This window comes from Diadema setosum, chromosome 7 (assembly GCF_964275005.1).
Source record: "Diadema setosum chromosome 7, eeDiaSeto1, whole genome shotgun sequence".
NCBI classification, from domain to species: domain Eukaryota; kingdom Metazoa; phylum Echinodermata; class Echinoidea; order Diadematoida; family Diadematidae; genus Diadema; species Diadema setosum.
In genome coordinates, this window is record NC_092691.1 from 36,951,635 (window position 1) to 36,976,533 (window position 24,899).

The window sequence follows — 24,899 nt, forward strand, 5'->3', positions numbered from 1 at the left end:
CCAGCTTAAAGGGATCGTATAGTTTCGGTTGGGACCTAACTTCAGGTTTCTAACTTTTTTGGTAAGATAATGAGAAACCTATTAATATGAAATATTAAACAGCATATAATTCCAAGAAGAATGCAACGTTTATTTAATGAAAATTGGTTTTGACTCAAAGGAATGAGTGGACGCAGTATTATAATGTTCACTGGATTTATTGGTGTTACCAGGAAATCAAGAAACCCACAAGTCAGGTAGCAGCCTGGTCAGGTGCTGCAGCGCATGGTGTGTACAAATCTCCCGCGGGGTACATACCAGGACAAACACGATAAAGGGTATGAGAGGTTTATTGCCACTGGGTCTAATATCAGATGGTCTACTTTTCAGTTCGTCAAACACCACTACGGCTAATTTCATTTTGTCTGCTCTCAATTTCGTTTAATGCCCAATTAATTGGTCCAATTCTCACTTGGTCTAATGCCCAGTCTGGCTAGTTATTTTCATCTAATGACCAGGTGGTCTAACTGCAATTTTGTCTCCTTGGATTTTCCCATTTTGTCTAATAAACTGTGGGTGTTAGACGAAATGGGCATAGCCCATACGGAAGTAGACCAGCTGGTAATGAGGCTAAGTGGCAATTGGACTAAATGGTCATTAGACGAACTGGTTGTAGACGAAATGGGATTAGACCATATAGGTTGAGACTAATACCCCTTTCATAAACTCATCCTCCTATTATCCGCATAAGAATAATGCGGACAATTCAATAAAAAATGCGTTCACAAACTCTGAAAATAATCCGCATTATTTTTACGAGCGCCCGTCCTGAAAAAGGCGGATAATCGTCATGGTGACTGCACACGTCCCTCCTGCGGGAAAGACAGGTGACGTTTGACCGCACCCCGGCAATTATCCGCATTATTTGGGTTTGCGTTCATAAACTCAAAATCTGGTCCCGACGCTGCTATTATGCGGATAATAGAAGGGTCGAAATAATGCGCATTATTCTATCCCCGCTCCGATTTTACGACCAAATGTTGCGGATATTATCCGCATTATTGAGTTTATGAAAGGGGTATTAATGGATATGAGACGAAGTGGGTGTTGATCAAGGGATAGATCACCCATTAGGATGCTAACTCAGATCACTAACACTGACGTAATATTCATCCGCCTACTTTATATTTCTGTTTACAGCAACATTTCCCAAAATAATAAGAATTATTCTTATCACTCCTATTACATATCTAAAGACACTCGTTTAACCTACCATTTTTAACAACTAAATTACATATTTATCAAAATATAAAGGACTTCATTAATTCCAGATATCAATACCTGATTCTCACATCAGTGACATAAACGTCTCGAATACCAAAAACATTCCATTTTTTACTCTATATATTACAAGGCACATTCAACAAATAAAGAATGCTTTGCAACACTAGCTGTTTCACAGAACTCCTTAGCTGTTTTCATTATTTTCTCAATTTCCATTTCCTTTTTCCAATTCATTATCAACTTCAATTTCCGTCGTATCGTGTCTTATTTTATACATATATGTTATAAACATGGATTAAAAACAGTATAACTTTTTGGGGGGATAATCATCAACAGTTAAGTGTTAAAAATCAGTAGCTACGATATCATGGCTTAATACGGAGATCATAAAATCTCTGATAGACGGGCATGGCATACTCGGCATATTCTGCAACAATGGGTGACGACGTAGATGATTTCGTGGGATCGGGGGCTTTCCCCAAACCCTTGCTTTGCATGGCGTTGGAGAAGATCACTGTATTCTTCAGCTCCTCAATGGATATAGGCCCCACGTCTGTACAATGCCAGTTGAGCTGGCTCGGGTCTACGCCGTCCCATTCGAGCATTTTGGGTGTGAACTCGATTCCCATCGCTTCGCAGTACTTCGGTAGGATGGTCTCTGGGTGGGAGACGAGATCATCCGCGTCGATGATGGGAGGTGAGAGTTGGCCGAATTTTGTCTGGACGTGGCGATAGAAGTCTTCAAGGTCGTGGTAGATGGTCTTGAGGTTGTGTATGAAATCTGCCGGCGCACCGGGAATTGATGTTAACATCAGTTCGAAGGAACGAAACATCTTCTCCGGATGGCGAACTAGGAAGGAATGTTTATACTTGGCGTCGACGACGTCGAAATTACCACGAATACCTTCCACCATCCCCTTGACGAAGAGTACCTTGGAGTTTGGGTAGTCAGCATTCAAAATCTTGTCGACGTAGCTAAAGGTATACTTGTCATTCAGCATGCCTGTATAACGTGGGTCTACCGGAAAATGCACAAATACAGAAAATTCAAATTCAGATTTGTCTGGTATACCGCTACCCGATAGAAACGAAATATGTTTAAAAAGATATGTATTTACGGTGATACACAACGGAGTGCAGTCTACGTAGGCAGGACATTGTTTTGCTCATGCTGGACACTTACCGACCCTATGCCCTTCAATGGCGAAAGACTATCCTTTTAAACCCATACAAACATGAAGAAATTTGTATGTGCACATAAAAACAAACACACAGACAAAACAAAAATGTTCTAGATTTAGACGGCCCTTTCCAAGTAGTGTAAATATTTCTTACCTTAATTTTGCCCTTCTTGTTTAAGAGTTACGAAATTATCAATGAAATTCAATTAGGCCTAATCTCTTTTTATTAGTATTGTCAAAATGGTGTTTTTAAAAGTGCTGCATGTTCCTTCGATGTTCGTTTGGAAAATTAGAAATTGTAATGAAAGAAATAAGTTAAACATGTTAAACCGGAGGTCTACTTGCACTTTTAAAACCATAAATCATATTCTGGTGAACGGTGGAAGGTGGGCTTACATAGGGCTACACAGGTGGCTCATAGATTGAGTATAATGAGAGTTATGACAAGATAATTCATCTTTCTTGTAGAGGCCTGTAAATAAGCCTATACCTATTCAAATAAGTTTCAGGCAACCCTCAAAAATATAAGGGAAACCTGAAGGGTGATAAAAGAAATCTTTAAAAAGGGCGCGGAAAGATCAAGTATAAGAAATATGGTAATTGATGGTGTTCTAGTTGATGATATACATGTTATTGTTGAAAAGTTCAATGATTATTTTTGTAGAATCCTTCCAAATTTGTCCAAGGCCATACCCAATTGTGACAAGTCTTTTAATGTTTTTTTGAAAGAACCTAATGGGCAAAGTGTATTTTTATTGCCAACAGATGAGGTGGAGTTACTTGGATTGATAAATTCTTTGAAAACAGGAAAAAGCCCTGGATGTGATAATATCCCTGATGAGTTGATTAAAAATGTTGCTGAAGAAATTGTGCTGCCCCTAGTTCATATTTATAATCTATCCTTGTTGAATGGAAGTGTTCCCATGTCAATGAAAATTGCAAAGGTCGTGCCTATCTTTAAGAAGGACGACCCTAAATTGGTGACTAATTATCGTCCTATTTCATTACTAACATCGCTCTCCAAAATCCTTGAAAGACTCATTTATACTAGGACAGTAAAGTTTCTTAATTATAGAAAAGTCTTTTCAAATTTCCAATTTAGATTTCGGGAAAGGCATACTACCACTCACGCTGTATTGCACTTTGTTGATAAAATTGCTAGTGCCCTGGATAATCGTATGCACACAGTTGGAATATTCTTGGACTATTCCAAGGCTTTTGATACGGTAGATCATGAAATTTTATTGCATAAATTATTCCATTACGGAGTCCGCGGTACAGCCCTAAATTGGTTCAGGAGCTATCTGGCGGACAGGAGGCAGTTTGTATCTTTGGATGGTTTTGTTTCGGAATTGCAAAATGTCACATGTGGAGTCCCACAAGGATCTCTTCTACGTCCTCTTTTATTTATTTTATATATAAATGATTTTCAATGTTCTTCTGATGTACTTTCCTTTATTTTGTTTGCAGATGACTCTACTGTATTTTTTTTCTCACAAAAATCCAGAAGTTCTTTTGCAGACAGTTAATTTAGAATTGTGTAATATTACTTCGTGGACTCGCGCCAGCAAATTATCTTTAAACCTAAAAAAAAAAACCCTCATTTTATGATATTTAGTAATACAATTACGACGTTGCCTGGTGACATTTCCTTTAATGGTGTGTTAATAGAAAGGGTTACATCAACTAAATTCCTTGGTCTTTGTATTGATGAGCAATTGAATTGGAAAATTCATATCAATCATTTATGTAAATGGTTATCAAAGAATACTGGTGTTATCCGTAAGTTAAAATCGGTTTTACCTCAAAGCGTATTATTTATATTATACTCAGCTTTAATTTTGCCTTATATTAATTATGGTGTGCTTGCATGGGGTAAATCTCATAAAACTCAACTGGGCAAATTGTTTGTGGTTCAAAAAAGAGTCATAAGAATAATATGTAATACAAATTTTCGCGCTCATAGCAATCCTCTTTTTTATGACAATCAAATCTTAAAATTAGAAGACGTTTATTATGTGCAATTGGGTTCATTAATGTATAATCTTAATTCAGGTGCTCTGCCTATGGCTTTGGCCAAATTATTTACAAAAAATAATCAAATTCATAATTATGCCACGAGACTGGCTTCTGCATACCACTTACCTCATGCAAGGACAACATTTACTTCTAATACTTTAGTTTGTACTGGACCCACATACTGGAATTCTTTGGATTCGAGAATTACCTGTGCTGTCAGTATACATGTCTTTAAGCGTAAACTGAAGTTATACTTATTAAGTAATTACTCAGTTAACTCGTAAACTTACACTCTAAATTGCTGTGTTGCCATTTTTTTTTAACTATGGTACCGGTATTCTAAACAGTTCCTTATTTTGTTGCTGCATAACCTTTGCTTAGAGAACTGTGGACTTTCTTTTGTCTTCTCAGTTTAAGCCAACTATCTACCCCCCCCCCCTTGTTGTTTTGTGAATTACATCAGTTATTTACTTGCTTTTGTTTCTTTTCTCTTCTTCTCTATCTTTGTGTTTGTTTTATGTTATGTCCCTTTTGTAAATAGTTTTTTCTCTATCTATACCCCCCTTGCTTGTTATAGGTTTATAGTGTTTGTTTGTTGTTTTTTTTTTGTTGAAATTCTTGCATTTAATTAGTTGTTTTAATACTATGAGGACCCCCTAATTTCACAAGCTCTGCTTTTCTATAGCGTCTCCTCGTCTTTCTTCTTTTTCTCTGACTGTGTATTCTATTATATTTGTATATTTGTATACTTGTTATTTTCTTGTTAATTGTCAGACACATTCAATGTATTATTGTATAAGGAAGGAAGAAAGATGAATAAACTTGAAACTTGAAACTTTTCAACGGCGCTTGAGGCACTAGGCGTTGTACTGTTTGCGGTGTACGAGTTTTGTTCCCCCCCCCCCCCCCTTTGCGTATGCAAAAAAAAAAAAGAAGAAAGAAAATATTTTCATATCATTCTTTTGTAATGAGGATTGAAGTATGTGCAGCTAGATATATCTAATTTCAAGGTCTGCGTTTATTGCTTCCTACGATTGTAACTGACAGATTGGTCAGACAGAACTAACATTATCTATTTCTATCATGATTCGTCAATCACGTGCAAATAGAAGAAAAAAATAAGTGTAATACGAGTGTCATGTAACTCCTATGTGCATCCATGTAATGTGTGCGACAAATACAATAATGAGTTTAAGTACTGGTAATTACCGGGAATATTATGTCCCAAGTGTATCTTTTGGTTCGGACCAAAGGAGTAGCTGGTCAGGTAAGTATAGATAGGAACCTACTATGCACTCAAAATGGCATGTCGACATCAAATGAACACTTTTGATAAGTCATGACAAGAATTAGCTGACATCAACGGATAACATTTATCCAGTGGTCGAGATCAATCCGTTTGGAACTATCACTATCACTTTTGCTGAATTCAATCAAAAATGCATATTTTTGCAAGCACCAACAGCTTCAATGAACCATATGGAAAACAGTTCTTTTTTTTTTTTTTTTTACAAAGAAAGTGAAGCTTCTTTGAAACTATTGTGAATGAACATGCATGACTTTCTGGGGCCCTGTAAAGCATTGCATTCTGCAGTTCCTTGGCATCGTGCTAAACAATTATTTTCTTTCATGACGGAGTTTAGTCACGTCATTTTCTCTTCTTCAACACTAATGAGCCCAGATCATAGATGATGAGCTTTATTCAGTTTGAAAGGTTCTGTGATAGGATCTATTGTGATCAGTGGCGTATCTAGGGGGGGCAAGGGGGGCACGTGCCCCGGGCGCCACTCCTTGGGGGCGCAAAAAAAAAAGAAAAAAAAAGAAAAAAAGAAGAAGAAAAAAAAGGGGGAAAAAACGAAGAAGAAGAAAAAAAAAAGAAAAGGAGAAGAAGGAAAAAAAAAACTCGCCTGGAAGGGGGGGAGGGAAAGTGGTAGGGGGCAGAAAACCAAATCAAACAAGATAAAAACAAAACATGATGACGCGGACAAAATGACAATGTTTATTGTGTTCACACAAAAATTCCATGTTCTGTGAGCTGAAATACAAAAATTTTCGGCTCGCTCGCTGCGCTCGCTCGCCAAAATTTATATAAAGGAGAAGGTAAGACCAAAAGGTAAGAACAAAACGTGATGATTACAAAATGACAGTGTCTATTGTGTTCACACATGTCATTTTATATTTAGCAGGCAAAATGTTTCACGGAGCAGCGGCTGCAATTTCTTTCGTTCTGAAGCGATCGCCAATTGGATCAAAAGAAGGCGCCAACGGTTTCGAACATACGGGGGGAGGGGCGCAAAAAAAACCCGAATCAAACAAGATAACAAAACGTAATGATAACGCGGAAATATACAAATTTCTGCTCACTCGCTCGTACTAATTTAGAGTATTTTTTCAAGTCCTCAGTTTGTTGGTATAAATCGTTATCTATAAGGCTGTCACTATATCTTGATTAGAATTGTAAGATTTAATAAGCAAAAAATGACAAGAGTTTCATGATTTGTAAGCTGAAATACAAAAATTTTCGGCTCGCTCGCTGCGCTCGCTCGCCAAAATTTGTATACAAAAAAGAGAAGAAGATAAGAACAAAACGTGACGATGAGGCGACCAAAATGATAATGTCTATTGTGTTCACTCATGTCGTTTTATATTTAGCAGGAAAATGTTCAACGGAGCAGCGACTGCAATTTCATTCGTTCTGAAGCGATCGCCGATTGGATCAAAAGAGGACGCCAACGGTTTCGAACATACGGCGGAGGGGGGGGGGGGGGGCGCAAAAAAAGATAAGAAAAAAACGTAATGATGACGCAGAAATAAACAAATTTCGGCTCACTCGCTCGTACTAATCTAGAGTATTTTTTTCAAGTCCTCAGTTTGTTGGTATAAATCGTTATCTATAAGGTCGTCACTAAAATTGTGAGATTTAATAAGCAAAAAATGACAAGAATTCCATGTTTTGTAAGCTGAAATACAAAAAATTTTCGGCTCGCTCGCTGCGCTCGCTCACCAAAATTTATATAAAAAAAGATAAGAACAATACGTGATGATGACAAGGACATATACAAATTTCAGTTCACTATTTTAGAGTATTTTTTAAAGTCCTCAGTTTTTTGGTATAAATCGTTATCTATAAGTTCATCACTACCGGTATTATCTTGGTTAGAATTGTAAGATTTGGTAAGCGAAAAATGACAAGAATTCCATGTTTTGTAAGCTGAAATACAAAAATTTTCTGCTCGCTCGCTGCGCTCGCTCGCCCGCCAAAATCTATCAAAATTCATTACATTTAAATCACCCTCAAAAGATCCCTTTTAAGTGCTTGAAAAAGCATCATGTAAACTTTTTTTAAAGTCCCTACCGGGATGGTGTTGGGGTTGAACACTTTTTCAGAAATTAGGGACGCAATTTTCGTGCTTGCCCCGGGCGCCGTTTTCCCTAGATACGCCACTGATTGTGATGCATACCAGTCGCACTATCTCCCCAATTCGCTTTCCTCTCTGGTCCATAGTTGTAGCAGGCCAGGTAGGGCTCAGAGAATACCTCCGTGTCACCACGAGCCGACATCGATCTCGCGAACGCGGTCGAGACCGAGCGCGGTGTGCTCCAGATCATGATGCGAGCTTTGTCGTCAGAAGACGATGCCATGGCGGACGAATGTTAAAATGAAATTCAGATCCTATGGGGAAAAAAAAGGAACAGATGGAAGATGCTTTTGTTTTATCACTCCTAGCACAGAGTTATATATGTCAAGTTCAACTGTATAATGTTAAAAACCGACGTGTGTACCACATACTAGAATTACAATATATACATCAGGGCTAGACACTTAAAAAATTTTCTGGTCGCTAAAATTTGTAAATGTAAGATTTTCGTGCTCCGAAATAAAAAGAAACATTGTAATCCATTTTGAAACTGAGTTGCTCGATAGGGCCGCCAAAAGATAAATTTGTTGGCCCAACAACAATTTTTCGTGGCCCCGCCTTACCATCGCCATTGTCGAGCCCTGCATTTAATTTCATATTGTACATCTTTATATAAAACTTCGCTTCACTTTCATTACTGTGATGACATAAAAGGACATGAATGTCGGACTTGTGACATTCTCATCTTTTGCAAATCTTCCGCGTGCCCCGTGAAAACAATGTTTCAAATGGAAAGTCCAAAGCCTCCATTCCACTATCACGATCTGGACCCCGATCTATCCCGATCTAGCAGATCGGGAGAAAGCGGCAAAAGAGTACGGACATCGGAAGCATCGTAGCAGCAGCGTTTGGAGGACGGGGTTGTAGCGGGCAATTTTTCAATCGGGGAAGAAATTTTGAACCTGCTAAAAAATTTCCGGGCAAGATACGCAGGTTTAATGCGTGTGGGGATTTTCCAGCACGCAGGACAATATTTGCAGACGGACAAAGATTTGGGCGAGATTGCCTGCGTCTTACCTGCTGGACCCGTGCTACTTTCGTTCTACTTAATACGTCCATTCCGCTTGACCTGCGTGTAGGCGCATGGGTGGCGAGTGAGGGCTGATAACTCGGTGACGGAATTCCTCTGAAGGAATTTGATATGGCAATGTCCCACAGAATGTCATGCAGATGACACGCGCTTCCGGCGCAAAAGCATAGACCCACGGGCAACTTAGGTACTTCAAGCGGGTCAACTGCCTGTGACTTGCGGTAGCTACGGGCCTCCTACTGGTGTTCTGCGTGGACCTCTGCGGGCGATCCCCGCGACTCACCCGGAAAAGGTTTTGTCATGCTCAAAGCTTGGCTGCGGATAAATCGGATGTGCGTGCGCATGCACCTCCGGGCAACTACGGGCGAGATACGCGCTAGGTACTGTCAGGTGCGGGCCAACTGCTGGGAGGTCCGGGTAGCAAACAATTTTCCCCCTAAATTAACCCGCAATGCTTTCCCAGACACGGTGGGACAAGGCCTTGAGCATGCTCAAAACTCGTTCCGGGTGAGTCGCGGGAGTTTGGCCGCAGAGGTACACGTAGAGCACCAGTAGGAGGCCCTTAGCGGCAGCACCTCGCAGGCAACTCATACGAGGGTACTTCGCAGCTGTAATGCAGGTTCTTCGCAGTCCCCGTATGTCGCTCGTAACTGAAAACGAATCCGTCTAGCAGGTAAGATGCAACGGAACTCGCCAACATCCATGTCCGCCCGCAAAAAAAAAAAAAAAAAAAAAAAAAAAAAAAAAAAAAAAAAAAAATCTGCGTGCTGGAAAGTCCCTACTCGTAACAAGCCCGCGTAGCTTACCCGGAAAGGTGTGGCAGGGCCTTAAAGAATGCGATGAATTAGAAAAGGATCTTGATTCTTTGAGAAATGGTCCAGAACATGGCACCTTTATTATCATGTTAGTAAATGTAAAACAAAGAAAATGTCAAAGAAAATTACAAAATTCAATTATGACTACACTCTTTATGAAAAATCGAACAATCTGTTAGATAAAATTTTATTAATAATCTTACCGTCATCGCTGCACGACAAGACTACAACAGTTCATGACGTAACGGCAGAACAACGATATAAGAAAATTATAGAGATTTCCTCAAAATTAAGTTTTTCTTTATAATGAAAAGTACACATTCCCTCGACTTGTTACCGACATAATTTATGTTAAAGGAAACCAAAATCCAAAGAGAAATGTGAATTGAGTGCAACCAGCAACATTAGTAGAACGCATCGGTGAAAGTTTGAGGAAAATGAGAACACTACTAGAGGTTATGATGTCATGTGTGGAAAACTTTATAAAGAAATATAAAGGGAATTCCACCAAAAAAAAATCACTTTTGTAGCAAAATGAAAGAGCACTTGACTAACCGCTTTCAGAAACAGGGGGAATAATTGCTACCCTTAACATATGTCAGTATAAAGTTGATGGAATGTGCAATTTTCATTTTAAAAAAATGATATTTTTTTGTGTGGAATTCCCTTCTATTTTCTTTGCTGTCCAGACATGACGTTATAACCTCTAGTAGTCTCCTCATCCAATGGTTCCAACACCAAAATTTTACAAATTCATAACTTTTGCATCGAGTGTTTGATGTTCCTCAAACTTTCACTGATGTGTTCTACTAATGTTTCTACTTTCTCTCAATCCACATTTCTCTTTGGGTCATTGTTCCCTTAGCCTCCTGAAAGAGGTTAATCAAGTGCTCTTCATTACGCTAGAAAAACGAACATGTGTTGAGTTCCCTTGAAATTCTCTCTATTAATTTCCTCGATTACAAATCTGAATCAAACACCTCTTGGACCTACCGACTTCTACGTGCTGCACATAGCCTTACTTTCTTTCGAATTATTCCCTCGCATTGATTGAGATATTGTCATTGCCCATTGGTATTATCCATAACATGCGTCAGTTTAAGCATTGACCGTCAAACCTGCGTTGACTGTATATTGACATACTGAGAATGCAAATGGCGCTTTACTTTTGTTAAGCCTTGGGAGATACATACTATTTGTGATGAACATTACAAACATCGGCATCTTTCAGACTCCACAAGCTTTGTGATGAAACAGGGCACAGCGGGCACATGGGTCGCTTTTCACAAGAGAAGAAACTAACGGCGAATTTTTCGAACAAGACGAGGCGGGTTTTGCGTCGGTTTGGAAGGTCAAGAAAAACACAAAACTCACCTGTGAGTTCGTCTGCTCAGTAGCCACTATTGATAGGGTATAGTGGCCAGGAATATAACAGTAAAATAGAGACAATCACACCTCTTTGTAGGAACTTGTTTTCAATAGGTCCTCTAACCACCAGGTGTGCAATACCGATTTAATAATTAACCACACATATCTTTATGAATCTCTTGAATACAAATGTATCTGCAGATATAAGATGCAATTCCAGGTCATCTATGGCTTATTTTTGCGTAAAGTTCACGATTTACGACAGCATATCAAAACATACAGATAACAAAGCATAGGAAATTACAAGTGTATGAACAACGACAGCGAGGCCTGTCTCGCAGTTCGAAGTCCATGATGTATTCGGCCAATGTTTGTCCAGCTCACGTACTCTCATTTCATTCATTTCATCATATGCACAACAAACATTGAAATACACACACACACACATGGTATAATACATGGACAAAACTTAAAATCTACATGTATTTTTATGCCAAATTTTCGACTAACGTAATTTTGATATCTTGAGCTGTGTATACAGTGGCGTATCTAGGGAAAACGGCGCCCGGGGCTAGCACGAAAATTGCGCCCCTAATTTCTGAAAAAGTGTTCAACCCCAACCCCATCCCGGTAGGGACTTTAAACAAAGTCCACATGATGCTTTTTCAAGCACTTAAAAGATTTTGGCGAGCGAGCCGAAAATTGTTGTATTTCAGCTTACAAAACATGGAATTCTTGTCATTTTTTTGCTTACCAAATCTTACAATTCTAATCAAGATATAGTGACAGCCTTATAGATATTGATTTATACCAAAAAACTGAGGACTTTAAAAAATACTCTAAATTAGTGCGTGCGAGTGAGCTGAAATTTGAAAATGTCCTCGTCATCATCATGTATTGTTCTTATCTTTTTTTATATAAATTTTGGCGAGTGAGCGCAGCGAGCGAGCCGAAAATTTTTGTATTTCAGCTTACAAAACATGGAATCTTGTCATTTTTTATAGTGACAACCTTATAGATAACGATTTATACCAACAAACTGAGCGAGTGAGCCGAAATTTGTATATTTCTGCGTCATCATTACGGGGTTTTTTTTCTTATCTTTTTTGATTTTTTTTGCGCCCCCCTCCCCCGTATGTTCGAAACCGTTGGCGTCCTCTTTTGATCCAATCGGCGATCGCTTCAGAACGAACGAAATTGCAGTCGCTGCTCCGTGTAACATTTTTCCTGCTAAATATAAAATGACAGAGTGAACACAATAGACATTATCATTTTGTCCGCGTCATCGTCACGTTTTGTTCTTATCTTCTCTTTTTTTATACAAATTTTGGCGAGCGAGAGCAGCGAGCGAGCCGAAAATTTTTGTATTTCAGCTTACAAATCATGAAACTCTTGTCATTTTTTGCTTATTAAATCTTACAATTCTAATCAAGATATAGTGACGGCCTTATAGATAACGATTTATACCAACAAACTGAGGACTTGAAAAAATACTCTAAATTAGTACGAGCGAGTGAGCCGAAATTTGTATATTTCCGCGTCATCATTACGTTTTGTTCTTATCTTATTTGATTTGTTGTTGTTGTTTTTTGCGCCCCCCCCCCCATGTTCGAAACCGTTGACGCCCTCTTTTGATGCAATTGGCGATCGCTTCAGAACGAATGAAATTGCAGCCGCTGCTCTGTGAAACATTTTGCCTGCTAAATATAAAATGACATGTGTGAACACAATAGACACTGTCATTTTGTCATCATCACGTTTTGTTCTTACCTTCTTTTTTATATAAATTTTGGCGAGCGAGCGCAGCGAGCGAGCCGAAAATTTTTGTATTTTAGCTCACAGAACATGGAATTTTTGTGTGAACACAATAAACATTGTCATTTTGTCCGCGTCATCATCATGTTTTGTTTTTATCTTGTTTGATTTGGTTTTCTGCCCCTCCCCCCCCCCCCCCCCCCCACCATTCTCCCTCCCACTTCCGGGCGAGTTTTTTTTTTTTCTTCTTCTTCTTCTTCTTCTTTTTCTTTTTCTTCTTCTTTTCTTTTTTTCTTCTTCTTCTTCGTTTTTTTTTTCTTTTTTTTTCTTCTTCGGTTTTTTTTTTCGTTTTTTTGCGCCCCCAAGGAGTGGCGCCCGGGGCACGTGCCCCCCTTGCCCCCCCCCCCCCTAGATACGCCACTGCGTGTGTATAAACTATACGTTGGAGTGTTGAGATGTGATGACTTACTGTAATTGCCTCTACTACGTGCATATAATTATGTTGGATGCGACCTATATCATTTTCCGTGAAAGCATGCGAAATAAAAAAAAAAAAATCACACGACTTTCTATTTTTTTTTTTTGTCAGAAGTTGATGAAACTTTAACGATGACTAAAGGCGGAAAGGGTTACAGATGCTAGATTTTTTTTCTCTTAAAAATATAATTTTGATTATATCTTTATGTGCATGCAGCATCCACCATTTTGTTCGCCTGATTATATCGCATTGAATCATGCCAACTTGCTTTATGGTAAACAATATGAATGTAGAAAATGGCAAGTATTAATAAATACCCCTGTAATTATGTCATTAAAAGTGACGGATGTCTCACGATTTTCTTTGGTACAGATTATTGTTTTAAATCCTCGTCACTTTGCAGTTTTGGTTGTTGGTAACATGAACAATACAATGCGCAAGACTACGGACATTGGAGGCTATATACTGGAATACAAAGACAACTCTAAGAAAAACAGGTTCAGCGTTGCACCTTTACTGTGCAACTTTGCAACTTTCAAACCAGTAAGAACCTTTGAAGGTGTAAAGTTGCAAAGTTGCACTTTTCAAGATGTTCACTGGTCTGAATGGTGTAAAGCTGCACTCATAAAGGTGCATAAGTTGAACCTATTTTTCTTAGAGTGCAGTACAAAATATTTTCTTATAGTCTGGATACATCATCACATTGTGTATCTCCAGTTCATCATAGGCAGAAACAATAGTTGTCGAATATGATGAAGAAGCTAGAAAAAAAGAAACAAACAAACAGAGAGATCACGATTGTCGAGCCAAGTATCGTGCTAAATCCGAAAAGAAGCGTGGAAAATTAAAACTCAGCGGTATATAAATAGATATTTCTTCGTACTAGGTTAAAATTAATTTGAGTGTTGTGTTAAGTTGTTATGAAGTTATATTGCCTGGGGTTTATAGACGACTTTCATCATGCATTCGAATGTCACTCACACTTCCGTTAAAGACGTTGCCCTGACAACCAGTCACAACTCAGAACAACACGTAAATAGAACTCATTCTATCACATGCTTGCTTTACTACTGTACCATATCCTGTAATTGATGATTGATACGATCGTATTATTTAGTGATGCTATATTACATGAAAATGCTATCATTTTGACATTTGTGATATTATGTTGCTTTGAAATTAAAATAAATAAGAAATTAAGAAAACATTACTCTGTCATAATGGGTATGTAACGCAAAAAAAAAAATAGCGTATTTTCAACTACTCCAGAAAGCTCCTTGCTATAACTTTGATGATTTTAGTCTAACTGCAATTATGAACATGATAGTTGATAAGCTTATACATGTATAGTTCTACGGTCGTATACGGCGTTCATAAAATCGTTGATAAACTGGCATGGCATGCTCGGCGAACTCCATGACAATGGCAGATGGTTTATAACGTTCTATGGTTACCAAGTCCGGTGCCTTTCCGAATCCTAGTCCCTGCATAGCGTTCATTAGCACTACAGTATTTTTTGTCTCCGGGTGAGAAATTTCCCCTACGTCTGTACAATGCCAGTTGAGCTGGCTCGGGTCTACGCTGTCCCACTCGAGCATTTTGGGCGTGAACTCGATCCCCATCGCCTCGCAGTACTTCGGTAGGATGGTCTCTGGGTGGGAGACGAGATCATCCGCGTCGATAATGGGAGGTGAGGGCTGGCCGAATTTTGTCTCGACGTGATTGTAGAAGGCTTCCAGGTCGTGGTAGATATCCTTGAAGTCGTTTATAAATTCCTGCGTTTTACCGGGTACCTCTCGAGAAAGGCGTTCCAAAGAACGAAACATCTTATCTGGTCTTCGTACCAAGAACGAGTGCCTGTACGTCGAGTCAACGACGTCGAATTTTCCACGAATGCCTTCTACCATTCCTTTGACGAAGAGCACCGTCGAGTTCGGATAGTCGGCATTGAGCAGTTTGTCGATGTAGCTGTAAGTGTACTTAGCGTTCATCATTTCTGGAGAAAGTTAGAGATCGAATAAAAGTGTAGAAGAAAAGAAAAGTCTTCACAGTTTATATTCAGCTTTTTACAGTTTTACCTATGTTACCGTAATCATGGGTTGAAATTTAGCCAAGGTTTAATATTTTCGCATTTTCCATTCTGAATAAAAGAAAAAAAAAAAAAACAGAGAGAGATGCCCAAAGTAGAAAGCAATGATTTTTTGTTACGTCACAGCATACTCACAATATTGATTCGCTTTGGTGATCACAAAGAGTGGTCTCTACACAGAGAACGTCGAAGAATTAGCTGAAGATATCAGAAAATAACCATCAATATCACATCTGCACATTTATTGATTGTAAACATTGTCTCTATGTAAGATTGTATGATCGTATAACCAGGCTTTTGTGACGATGTAGGACCCTCTGGCAGAGTGCAACGACATTGTCATTACTCCAGGTACATCTTGGCTTTAATGGCGGAATAGGCCTATCTACCAAACAATGACATTGCAGCTCTTTGACCGATACCAGAACCATGGGGATCACGCACCAGGCATCTTGTCTCCCCAGTGCTTCTTCCTCTCCGGACCGAACGAGTAGCAGGCTAGATAGGGCTCCCAGAAGACCTCGGTGTCGCCGCGAGCCGACATCGATCTCGCGAATGCAGTCGAGATCGAGCGCGGAGTGCTCCAGATCATGATGCGTGCCTGTTTCTCGGTCGCGGACGTCATGGCGACGTTCGATTGTAAAGTCAGGTTCTCTCCCTCTCAGTCAGAATAGGATACTGAGAAAAAAAAAAAGAAGTATTATAAGGAAAACAAGTGGCCACAATAACAGAGCAACCTGCCATTTATTTTATTTCCATATACCTCTTTGTCGTCTTTACTTGTGTAACTGCTGTTCCTCGCAGCTGATAAAAATAAAAAAGAGTTATCTTTCGTCATTTTCATCAATTCTGATGAGAGACTGGCGACGGAGATGTAGAAGGTTGTGATATGAATTTCAGTTGTCGCCGTCAGATTAGCGTTGATCACCTTTGTCAAAAGATATTTACATTGATACCATAATGTGACCGTTTATAGCCATTGAGGCTGTCATAGATTTAGGAAGGCTGAAAGGGTCGATCATGCTAATTTGTTCAGCTCTCCCTGTGATCAGCTGACTTGTAGTCATGTATTGTTGTGTATCACAACCATACTCGTAACTATGCCGTGCTTGACGTATGAGAACTCTTGACCAGATTTCACACGGGACTCGGGATAACAAAACAAGAGTACCATTTGAGGTCAAGTTCACGTCTGTTATGTATAAGCTGCCCCATCACTACACACACTTTGTATCATGATGGCAATCTTGAAAAACTCACCTGTAAGAAAATTCACCAATGGGTGTCAATATTCGTGGTGCGACGGACTTGCTAAATAGCGTTTGAAGGGTATTCCCGACGTTCTCTTAGAGCTTTTTTTTTTTGTTCATTCACGACAAACATTTGCATTCAAAAGTGTAAGAAAATCTACTGCCTTCTTTTCCACGTGTTTCTCTGCTTCTCTCTCACTTCCTTTTCCTCGATGCTTTTGGACATCACAAAGCGTTTGCCCTGGGAAATCTTTGCGATTCAAACCATAAACATAAGGGTTCAAAGTCTTGGGGTCAAGGATCAAAATTATTATTCTATTGACTGTATGCACATGGAGCCTTGACGGACGCACTAATTTGGCATTGCCATGACAAGCACAGAACTCATATACAACTCTAGGCTCCAATGCCTTTCAGGCAGTGATATTTGATTCTGAATTAAAGGGATATTTGATTCTCAAAATATTTTCCCACACTGGAACAAAAACTCCCCCCCCCCACCCCACGTCCTTTACATTAGGTATATTAGTTGCACACTTTAAACCTAATGATACTATGTGTAATTTGATATCAGAGTAGAAGCTCATCTGTATTGGAAATTCAGCTGAAACTGGTGTTAAACTTTTGATCTCATTACAAGATATTAGAGTTGATCGCTGAAAATTCCGGAGGTAAATATCTTGTATTAAGATCAAGAGTTTAGCACCAATTTCAATGTGAAATTTGCGTTGGTGTGTTCACGTCTGTACTTGTGTAGGTGTATCGTTTATCGGTTTCTTGTCAGTGCCTAATGAACACGATGATTGCAGCACGTAGATACCAGAAACTTGCAAGAAGCTAAACAAACAAACCAGACACGAAATATGAAACCAAGAGTGTATCGTTAAGAAGGCTGGTTAATCATGATTGTGAGGGCTCAAGATAAGAAACATTAATATAATCAAGGTAAGCCATTGTCTTCAAGTTAATTGCCTATCTACATGATGGATCGGGTATAATGTCTATAGGACCATTAGAATCTAATGGGGAAAAGGTTAACCTTCCTGAGCCAGTGAGTCAAAGATGACAGTTAAAGTGACATGCATGAGGGTTAAAAGCATAATTAGTGACCTATCAAAATGAAGTGACATAAAACACAAAACATATACCAGAGGGAATAACGGAAGAAATGAGAAGAGAACAAGTGAAAGCGCTGTCACAACGTCGCTTAGTGAAATGTAAGATAATAAAATAATGTAAACTTTTATTGGAATATTAATTGAAGGTGATAAAAACGTGGACTGAATTCATTATCATGTAATGAAATAGTCATCATAATCCTTGCACAGCTGTGTGCAACCACCAGCTGTCTGAAGCACCTCTTCAATTCCCTCTTCAGTTACCTTGTTCAGCGGTAGGCATTCTCTTTTTTCCTTCTTTCCTTCAAGTCTTTCAATCCATTCTCTCAAGTCATGACATAATTATAATTGTGTTTCTCCTGTTTTGTTCCGTCTTGTCTTACATTGTATTTGTGCTAAATATTTGCAAATAAGTATTTCATAAGATTTTTCTTTGAGTGGTTCATAACTCTTCTTGTTTAATATCTCCACACTTTAATTATGGAATTTTGGCGTGGGGAAATGCAATTCATTCATTACTAGATTCCCTTCTCCATATTCAAAAGCGTGCAATAAGAATCATAAACCACGCCGGATATTTTGCCCATACAAATTGTTTTTTCCATCAAAACAGAATTCTGAAAATTCAAGACCTATTTTATTACAATCTCGGAATTTTCATGTATAAACTAACAACTAATGAATTACCATTTGTTTTTATCCACATGTTCAAAAGGAATCGTTCTATCCACTGTTATCCCACTCGCCAGAGTGACGCCTATCACCTTCCCCGTACTCGCACTATTTTTGCAAAGAAAACAATTATATTTACTGGACACAGATATTGGAATGACCTCCCTCTAGATATCACTTCTTCCTTACCTTTATTCACCTTCAAACGCAAATTAAAACAGTTATTACTTAGTGGATACACACTACCAAGTTTTTAGCAACCCTTTTATGCTCCCAGTCTTTTGTCCTTGTCCGCAGCACCAAGTCATTCAAGTTATTTCATGGTACCGATACATCTTTTAATAATATATCATTTTTGTTATTCAAACACTTCGAGATTTGTATGCAGTCTGGTTTGTGCGATATCTATGTGGTTCATTAGTTTATTACTCATCGATTTTTTGTACTTGTGTAATTTTAGTTGGTCAAGACAAACATATCCGTTCTCCGTGTAAAATTATATGCCTATGAACTCGGGAACCTACAGTTTTACAAGCTTTAAAGCTTTTATGTAGGCCCCATCATATTTCTTATACTTACTAGTGACATTTTCACACAATATGACCTTGTACATTTGTGTCAAGTATATTTTCTTTTTCTTTTCTTCTACAATCAAAAGACATGATTGTATATATTTTGTATTCTTGTTTGGTGTCAATAATTTTGTAATGTCATCATTGAGAAATGGAAATATGAAATAAATTTGAACTTTGAACTTTGAACAACATATAAGCTTGCTTTTTAGTGGACCTCTCAATTCTTTTTTTTTTCTCAACTGAAGCATAACTGTATTTTTGCCAGGATGCATGCATATATCTTTATCTGTATCATTTATCCTTGCAAAGTCGAATGTATGCGTTTATGATATAATTCCTGATTTATTCTGTGTTATGTTTTGTTGGGAAAAGAAGAGTGAAAATAAATGAAATGAATTGAATTGAATTGAATTTGAATTGCCGATATAATCCAACAGTATATCATGCGGCAATCAACAATGACTTTGCAATATATATATATATATATATACAGATATCTGTCTCCTCAGCACAAAGGAGTATACCTCAAGTATCTCAGCATGTGAACTTGTCGTTAGGACACGACTGAGCCTCTTAAAGCTAAATTTATTCGACAGCAGGAAAAGGGTTGCTCTGTCAAAATCCGCCATTAACCAGGTTGGTTTCTGTTGATTCTATAACAAATCGAGGGGAATCGCCCTTTCACTTTCCGTTTCGCACTCGTTTAATTGATTAACTACTGCACAAGGAACGTCAAACTTGTGATGTGCCATATTTTGAGGCCGATTCCGTGATAAGAATAATAATGTATGATAACTTTCACCTGTCCTGGAGATTAAGTGGCTTGATCCCATCAGACCTCTCTTGTTCTTCTTTCTTGTTCTTCTGTCCATCCTAGCTCCTTCTCTTTGACCTCTATCGTGTTGTAAAGTCTTTATGTACCTTCTTTCTTTCTTCCTTCCTACCTCTTTTCTGAGCTATCAACTGTCTGCGTTTTTTTTTTTTTTATTGTCGCTACATTATTTTTGTTGACATTGCTCAAGAAATAGTGTCTTTGGCGCATCATTTATTTCATTTTAAATTTGCATGTCCTCTAAAGACACTTTAAAATACTTCAAAATAAGTATCATGTATGATAGGTTTTACGGTTGTTTGTTTGTTTGTTTCTGGATAACTTGTAACATATCACATTTATCTTAAAATGCTCCATGAATATATACGGTTAGGTACATAACATAAGATTTGGGAATTTTGTCATTGATCTCCGCTTTACAAACTCCACTTTTCAGTAGATCACACTTTTCCATCTATACTGTATTATGATATACTTTTTGTTACATCTGCAAAGTATGCATTGTTGATATTCCTTCGTTCATTATATATACATATATATATATATATATATATATATATATATATATATATATATATTACATATGCCTATTGTATAAACATTATACGAAATGCATTGCGGGAGCCTGGTGGCCTGCGTGTTATGTCTATGGACATTTCAGATTTCAGTATGGAATGGGTGACCAATATAGCCTATGATTTATTAATGTATTTTTTTTTTTATTAAATCTGTTTAAATTTCTGTTCGATAGAAATAAAAGCTTTATTGAATTGAACTGAATTGAATTGAATTGAATTGAATTGAATTGAATACGTAAGTGTGTGTGTGTACTTCCTTGATAGACGATTATGACATGCTCATGGGATTAAAAGAAAAGACACAAAAGAACAGAAAAGAAAAGAACAAAAACACTCAGGAACGGAAAGTCTCTCATACCCGACCTGGGATTCATTTCTCTCTTTTTCTCTCCCTCAAACACAGGCACACACACACACACACACACACACACACACCATCATCAGGGAGTTGGGAAGAGACTCTACCCACCTCCTTGACATCATGATTATGTATATATACATGAATACATAATGTACACAAACACACATGTATACACGCCACACTGAATCTGTAAGTTAGGCGCAAGGTCTAGCTCATCTGTCAAGAAATATAAAGTAGATACCTGCATGCAGTGTTTGCTTTAATTGTGCAACGCATAATACATTACCTGAGCGCAAGAATACCCTTATATCTGACTTGTCTCTTACCTTATTCAACATTTTCGCTAAGTTCTCAATTCATAATAATGATTGCAATAATAATCAGAAATATTATTACCATCTTCATTCCTATAATCTCTACTATTGTAGTGTCACAACCGTTATGATCACTTCTTCACCATTGATGTTATCATATTCATTGTTATCCACACCATTATCGGTGATGTCAGCAAGTAAAGCAATTTATTTTCCCGCCTATCGTGTCCAGCATTCCAAGGTGACTGAATGATGTGTATCTATGACATTTATAAAGCTTTGCAACAGCTCATAGTATTATGCGCATATTGAATTTCCACAGAAGATTCAGAATTGATAGAAGTCGTGAATTGAATCGCTACATAGAATTTACTTTGATGAAAATGACTCTTTCAGGAACAAACAAACAAACAAACAAATACCCCCCCCCCCAAAAAAAAAAAAAAGTAATAATAATAATAAATTCATGTTCTCCTTCGATGTATATCTAAATATAATAAAGCAAGGGTGTTCCTGGATTTACACGGAATGATTATGTCCATATATCGACGTTTTATGATATTTATGTGTTGAAAATTAATGTTGAAGCAATCTAAGGCTTTATGCGGCGCTCATAAAATCTCTCGTAAACTGGCATCGCGTGTTCTGTATATTCCTCAACTAAAGAAGAAAGCGTTGAGTCTGTGTAATGAGCCAACTTCGGTGCCTCGCCAAACCCTCGACCATGCATGGCATTTGACAACACGATAGTGTTTCGGGTTGCCTCGTGGAATATGTCCCCGACGTCGGCAAAGTGCCACCTGAGTTCACGGGCGTCTACGCTGTCCCACTCGAGCATAGTGGGCGTAAATTCAATCCCCATCGCCTCGCAGTACTTCGGAAGGATGGTCTCTGGGTGGGAGACGAGATCATCCGCGTCGATAATGGGAGGAGAGGGTTGGCCGAGTTTCGTCTGGACGTGGTTGTAGAAGTCTTCGAGGTCGTGGTAGATGTTCTTGAAAGCTGTGATCAAGTCGTGCGGTTTTCCAGGGACCACCTTAGACATGTGATCGAGAGATTTGTAGGTCTTCTCGGGTCGACGCACGAGAAAAGAGTGCTTGTATTTTGGGTTGACGATGTCGAAGTCGCCGCGAATTCCTTCGATCATCCCTTTGACGAAGAGCACTTTGGAGTCGGGGTAGTCAGCATCGAGTAATTTGTCGACGTAGCTGTATGTGTACTTATCGTTCAACATCTCTGTGACACATTGGACAGAATAAGAGAAAAGACAAACGTTGAGCTTTCTCTCCCTCTCTCTCCTTTTTTTTGTGCGTGAAAGTGTCGTATCTTAAATGCTGTGTAACAGGAGCACAAAATATTAATGACAAGAAACAAAATCATGACAGAGTTTATTAAAAGTGTACTATATGCATGTTAACATAATGGAGCTAGTAACAAGGGCGGTGAGTTGGCTCAATCGGTAGCGCGTCTGCCTCACGATCACGCGGCCCGGGTTCGAACCCGAGTCTGGACTGAGCAATGTTGTGTGTAAACATACCGTCCCCTCTAGCAAGAGGCAAAACACTCTGTCCCTCGGATAGGACATAAAATGGAGGTCCCGTGTATGAGAGAGTCACAGCTCATGCACGTAAAAGATCCCGCTTCATTCATTCATCGCAAAGAGCAGGGTGTCTAACCCGGTGAAGGAGTTCCACCCCACATCCAACTGGACCCCATGGAAGACCAGCTTAGTGTAGCTGAATATGGGCTATCCAGCCATCTTCACAGATGGAAAATGAACAACAACAACAACAACAAACGTTTTGACATGTATTATTTGACATAGACGGATAACATTATCCACTAGTCAAGAGATTTGAAACCATCAATCCGTGTAGGACCAATATAATGTTCAATATTGCTTAATTCAAATAAAGATGTATCCTATCTAGGCGTCAACAGCTTCAATGAACTATATGTTCAAAGTAATATATAATATTATATATATATATATATATATATATATAAAACTTGAAGCTTCTAGGAAACTATACTACCCCGTTCTTTGTTTTCTTTCATGACGGAGTTTAGATACGTCAATTTCTCTTCTTCCACGCCAATGAGTCCAAATCAAAGTTGTTGAACATCATTCTGTTTTAAAGGTTCTGATATAGAGCCTATTGTGATGCATACCAGGCACACTCTCCGCCCAATTCACTTTCCTCTCTGGTCCGTAGTAGTAACAGGCCAGATAGGGCTCCCAGAAGACCTCCGTGTCTCCACGAGCCGACATCGATCTCGCGAAGGCGGTCGAGACCGAGCGCGGTGGGCTCCAGATCATGATGCGAGCTATCTGGTCGGTCGATGATGTTGCCATGGCAAGATGAGACTGGACAGGTAGGGCGAGCTTGGATCAATCCTGGATAAATAATCGAAACCGGTTCCAGATATTCGCTTGTATTACGCGGGACATATTCTCTTTAAACGTGTTTCCTTTATACATGTTTCCATGACATCTAGGCAATTGTGACTAGGTTTATCATTTGTTTTGGCTGATGTGTTACCACCGAGATTGGTGGCATTAAAACTGAAAGGAAACTTGAAATAAATGATGCGGCTGGCATGGTCGGCATTCCACAAAATAAGCAGACGAAAGAAGCAACAAAACCATATCAGAACCCCCCCCCCCCTCCGAAAAATAGACATTTGGTATAAAATGTCAGAGGCACGTTGGATTCAAAAATATCGATTGCTATCTAATGCAATCAGACCCACTCACTATAACAAAAAAGTAAGCTGCACTCTTCGTGATGAAATACACATTCACATCACACTTACTTCAGCTGCGTTCACGTGATCATGAACACCGGTGCTGTGGTGTAGCCTAGATGTTGTCTTTTGAGGTTCACTGCAACGTGTGAGTCAATGACCATTTCTCTCTCACGACACCGACAGGGTGAAGGAAGTGATCTACAACGTGTGTGCTTCGGCGTCCATGTTGTCCTTCAGCCGGTGAACAGGCCAACAACGCGTAAACATAACAGTAGGTTCGGTGCTGCGTTCTGCAACACTGAAGTAGGCTGCTTATCATTCAAATGTCCACTGCTGGTTTTGTGTTTGACTTTGTGTTTTGTTGTATTTGCGTGGTCACTTTGAAGTTGACTGTATAGAATTCTTCACAGCAATTCCTGTTTCTTTTTTCCTAAGAATATTATTTCCCTCCTCCAAGAACTTGTCGTTTTCGCTTTCTACGTAAAGCGCTCAACCAGAAGGGAGTGAACGGGTTTAGTTCAAATAAGTAATCATTGTTTGTTCACCGGCGTGACATTCGGAGTTCTTCCTTAGGGGAAAATGAACTCTGATCTACCTTGAAGCGCAATCGTGAACAACACCAAGTTTGATCCTTGTACCATTCAATATTCAACACCGTCTGCAACATTCCCCACTGTATACTACAGTAGCAAACAAGTTTTCAGCGCGCTGGAACTTGGCAGACCCGTCAGTCCACGGTGTATCCTAGCTCTCATTATCATTCAAAAGTTTGTCTTTTCCCCCCTCGCGTGGTCACCCGAGTCTGCAAAGCAATGAAGCTATCACGACAATTTCTTATTTTCTCGTCAGATAATTTTATCTCAAATAGTTATGTAAGAATGCGCGGGACTTTCGCAGCCAATCTGGATAGGACATGTAATTGTTGCTGCACCTACAGACATGCAATTTGATGGAGGAGACTTAATGCAATTTCAACATTTCCATGCAGTGATGTTACATATCTGTCATAATAACGATATAGTTGCAACAAC

General features: G+C 38.9%; 3 protein-coding genes and 1 pseudogene across 3 annotated transcripts; 1 reads left to right on the top strand and 3 right to left on the bottom strand.

Annotated features, from left to right (window-relative positions):
* Positions 1–1,520: 1,520 nt before the first annotated feature.
* LOC140230770 (uncharacterized) lies at positions 1,521–24,028 on the bottom strand. The gene is made up of 3 exons (XM_072310909.1): positions 23,935–24,028; positions 7,925–8,136; positions 1,521–2,266 (listed from the first exon to the last, which is right to left on the bottom strand). The coding sequence occupies exons 2-3, from the start codon at positions 8,103–8,105 to the stop codon at positions 1,629–1,631; spliced, it is 819 nt and encodes a 272-aa protein (XP_072167010.1). The 5' UTR covers positions 8,106–8,136; positions 23,935–24,028; the 3' UTR covers positions 1,521–1,628.
* On the top strand, positions 3,915–4,747 carry LOC140230530 (uncharacterized; annotated as a pseudogene).
* Positions 14,681–16,042, bottom strand: LOC140230846 (uncharacterized). The gene is made up of 2 exons (XM_072310994.1): positions 15,862–16,042; positions 14,681–15,324 (listed from the first exon to the last, which is right to left on the bottom strand). Exons 1-2 carry the CDS (start codon positions 16,040–16,042, stop codon positions 14,681–14,683), a joined length of 825 nt encoding a protein of 274 aa, XP_072167095.1.
* LOC140230771 (uncharacterized) lies at positions 21,592–23,502 on the bottom strand. The gene is made up of 2 exons (XM_072310910.1): positions 23,290–23,502; positions 21,592–22,353 (listed from the first exon to the last, which is right to left on the bottom strand). The coding sequence occupies exons 1-2, from the start codon at positions 23,471–23,473 to the stop codon at positions 21,710–21,712; spliced, it is 828 nt and encodes a 275-aa protein (XP_072167011.1). The 5' UTR covers positions 23,474–23,502; the 3' UTR covers positions 21,592–21,709.
* Positions 24,029–24,899: the final 871 nt, after the last annotated feature.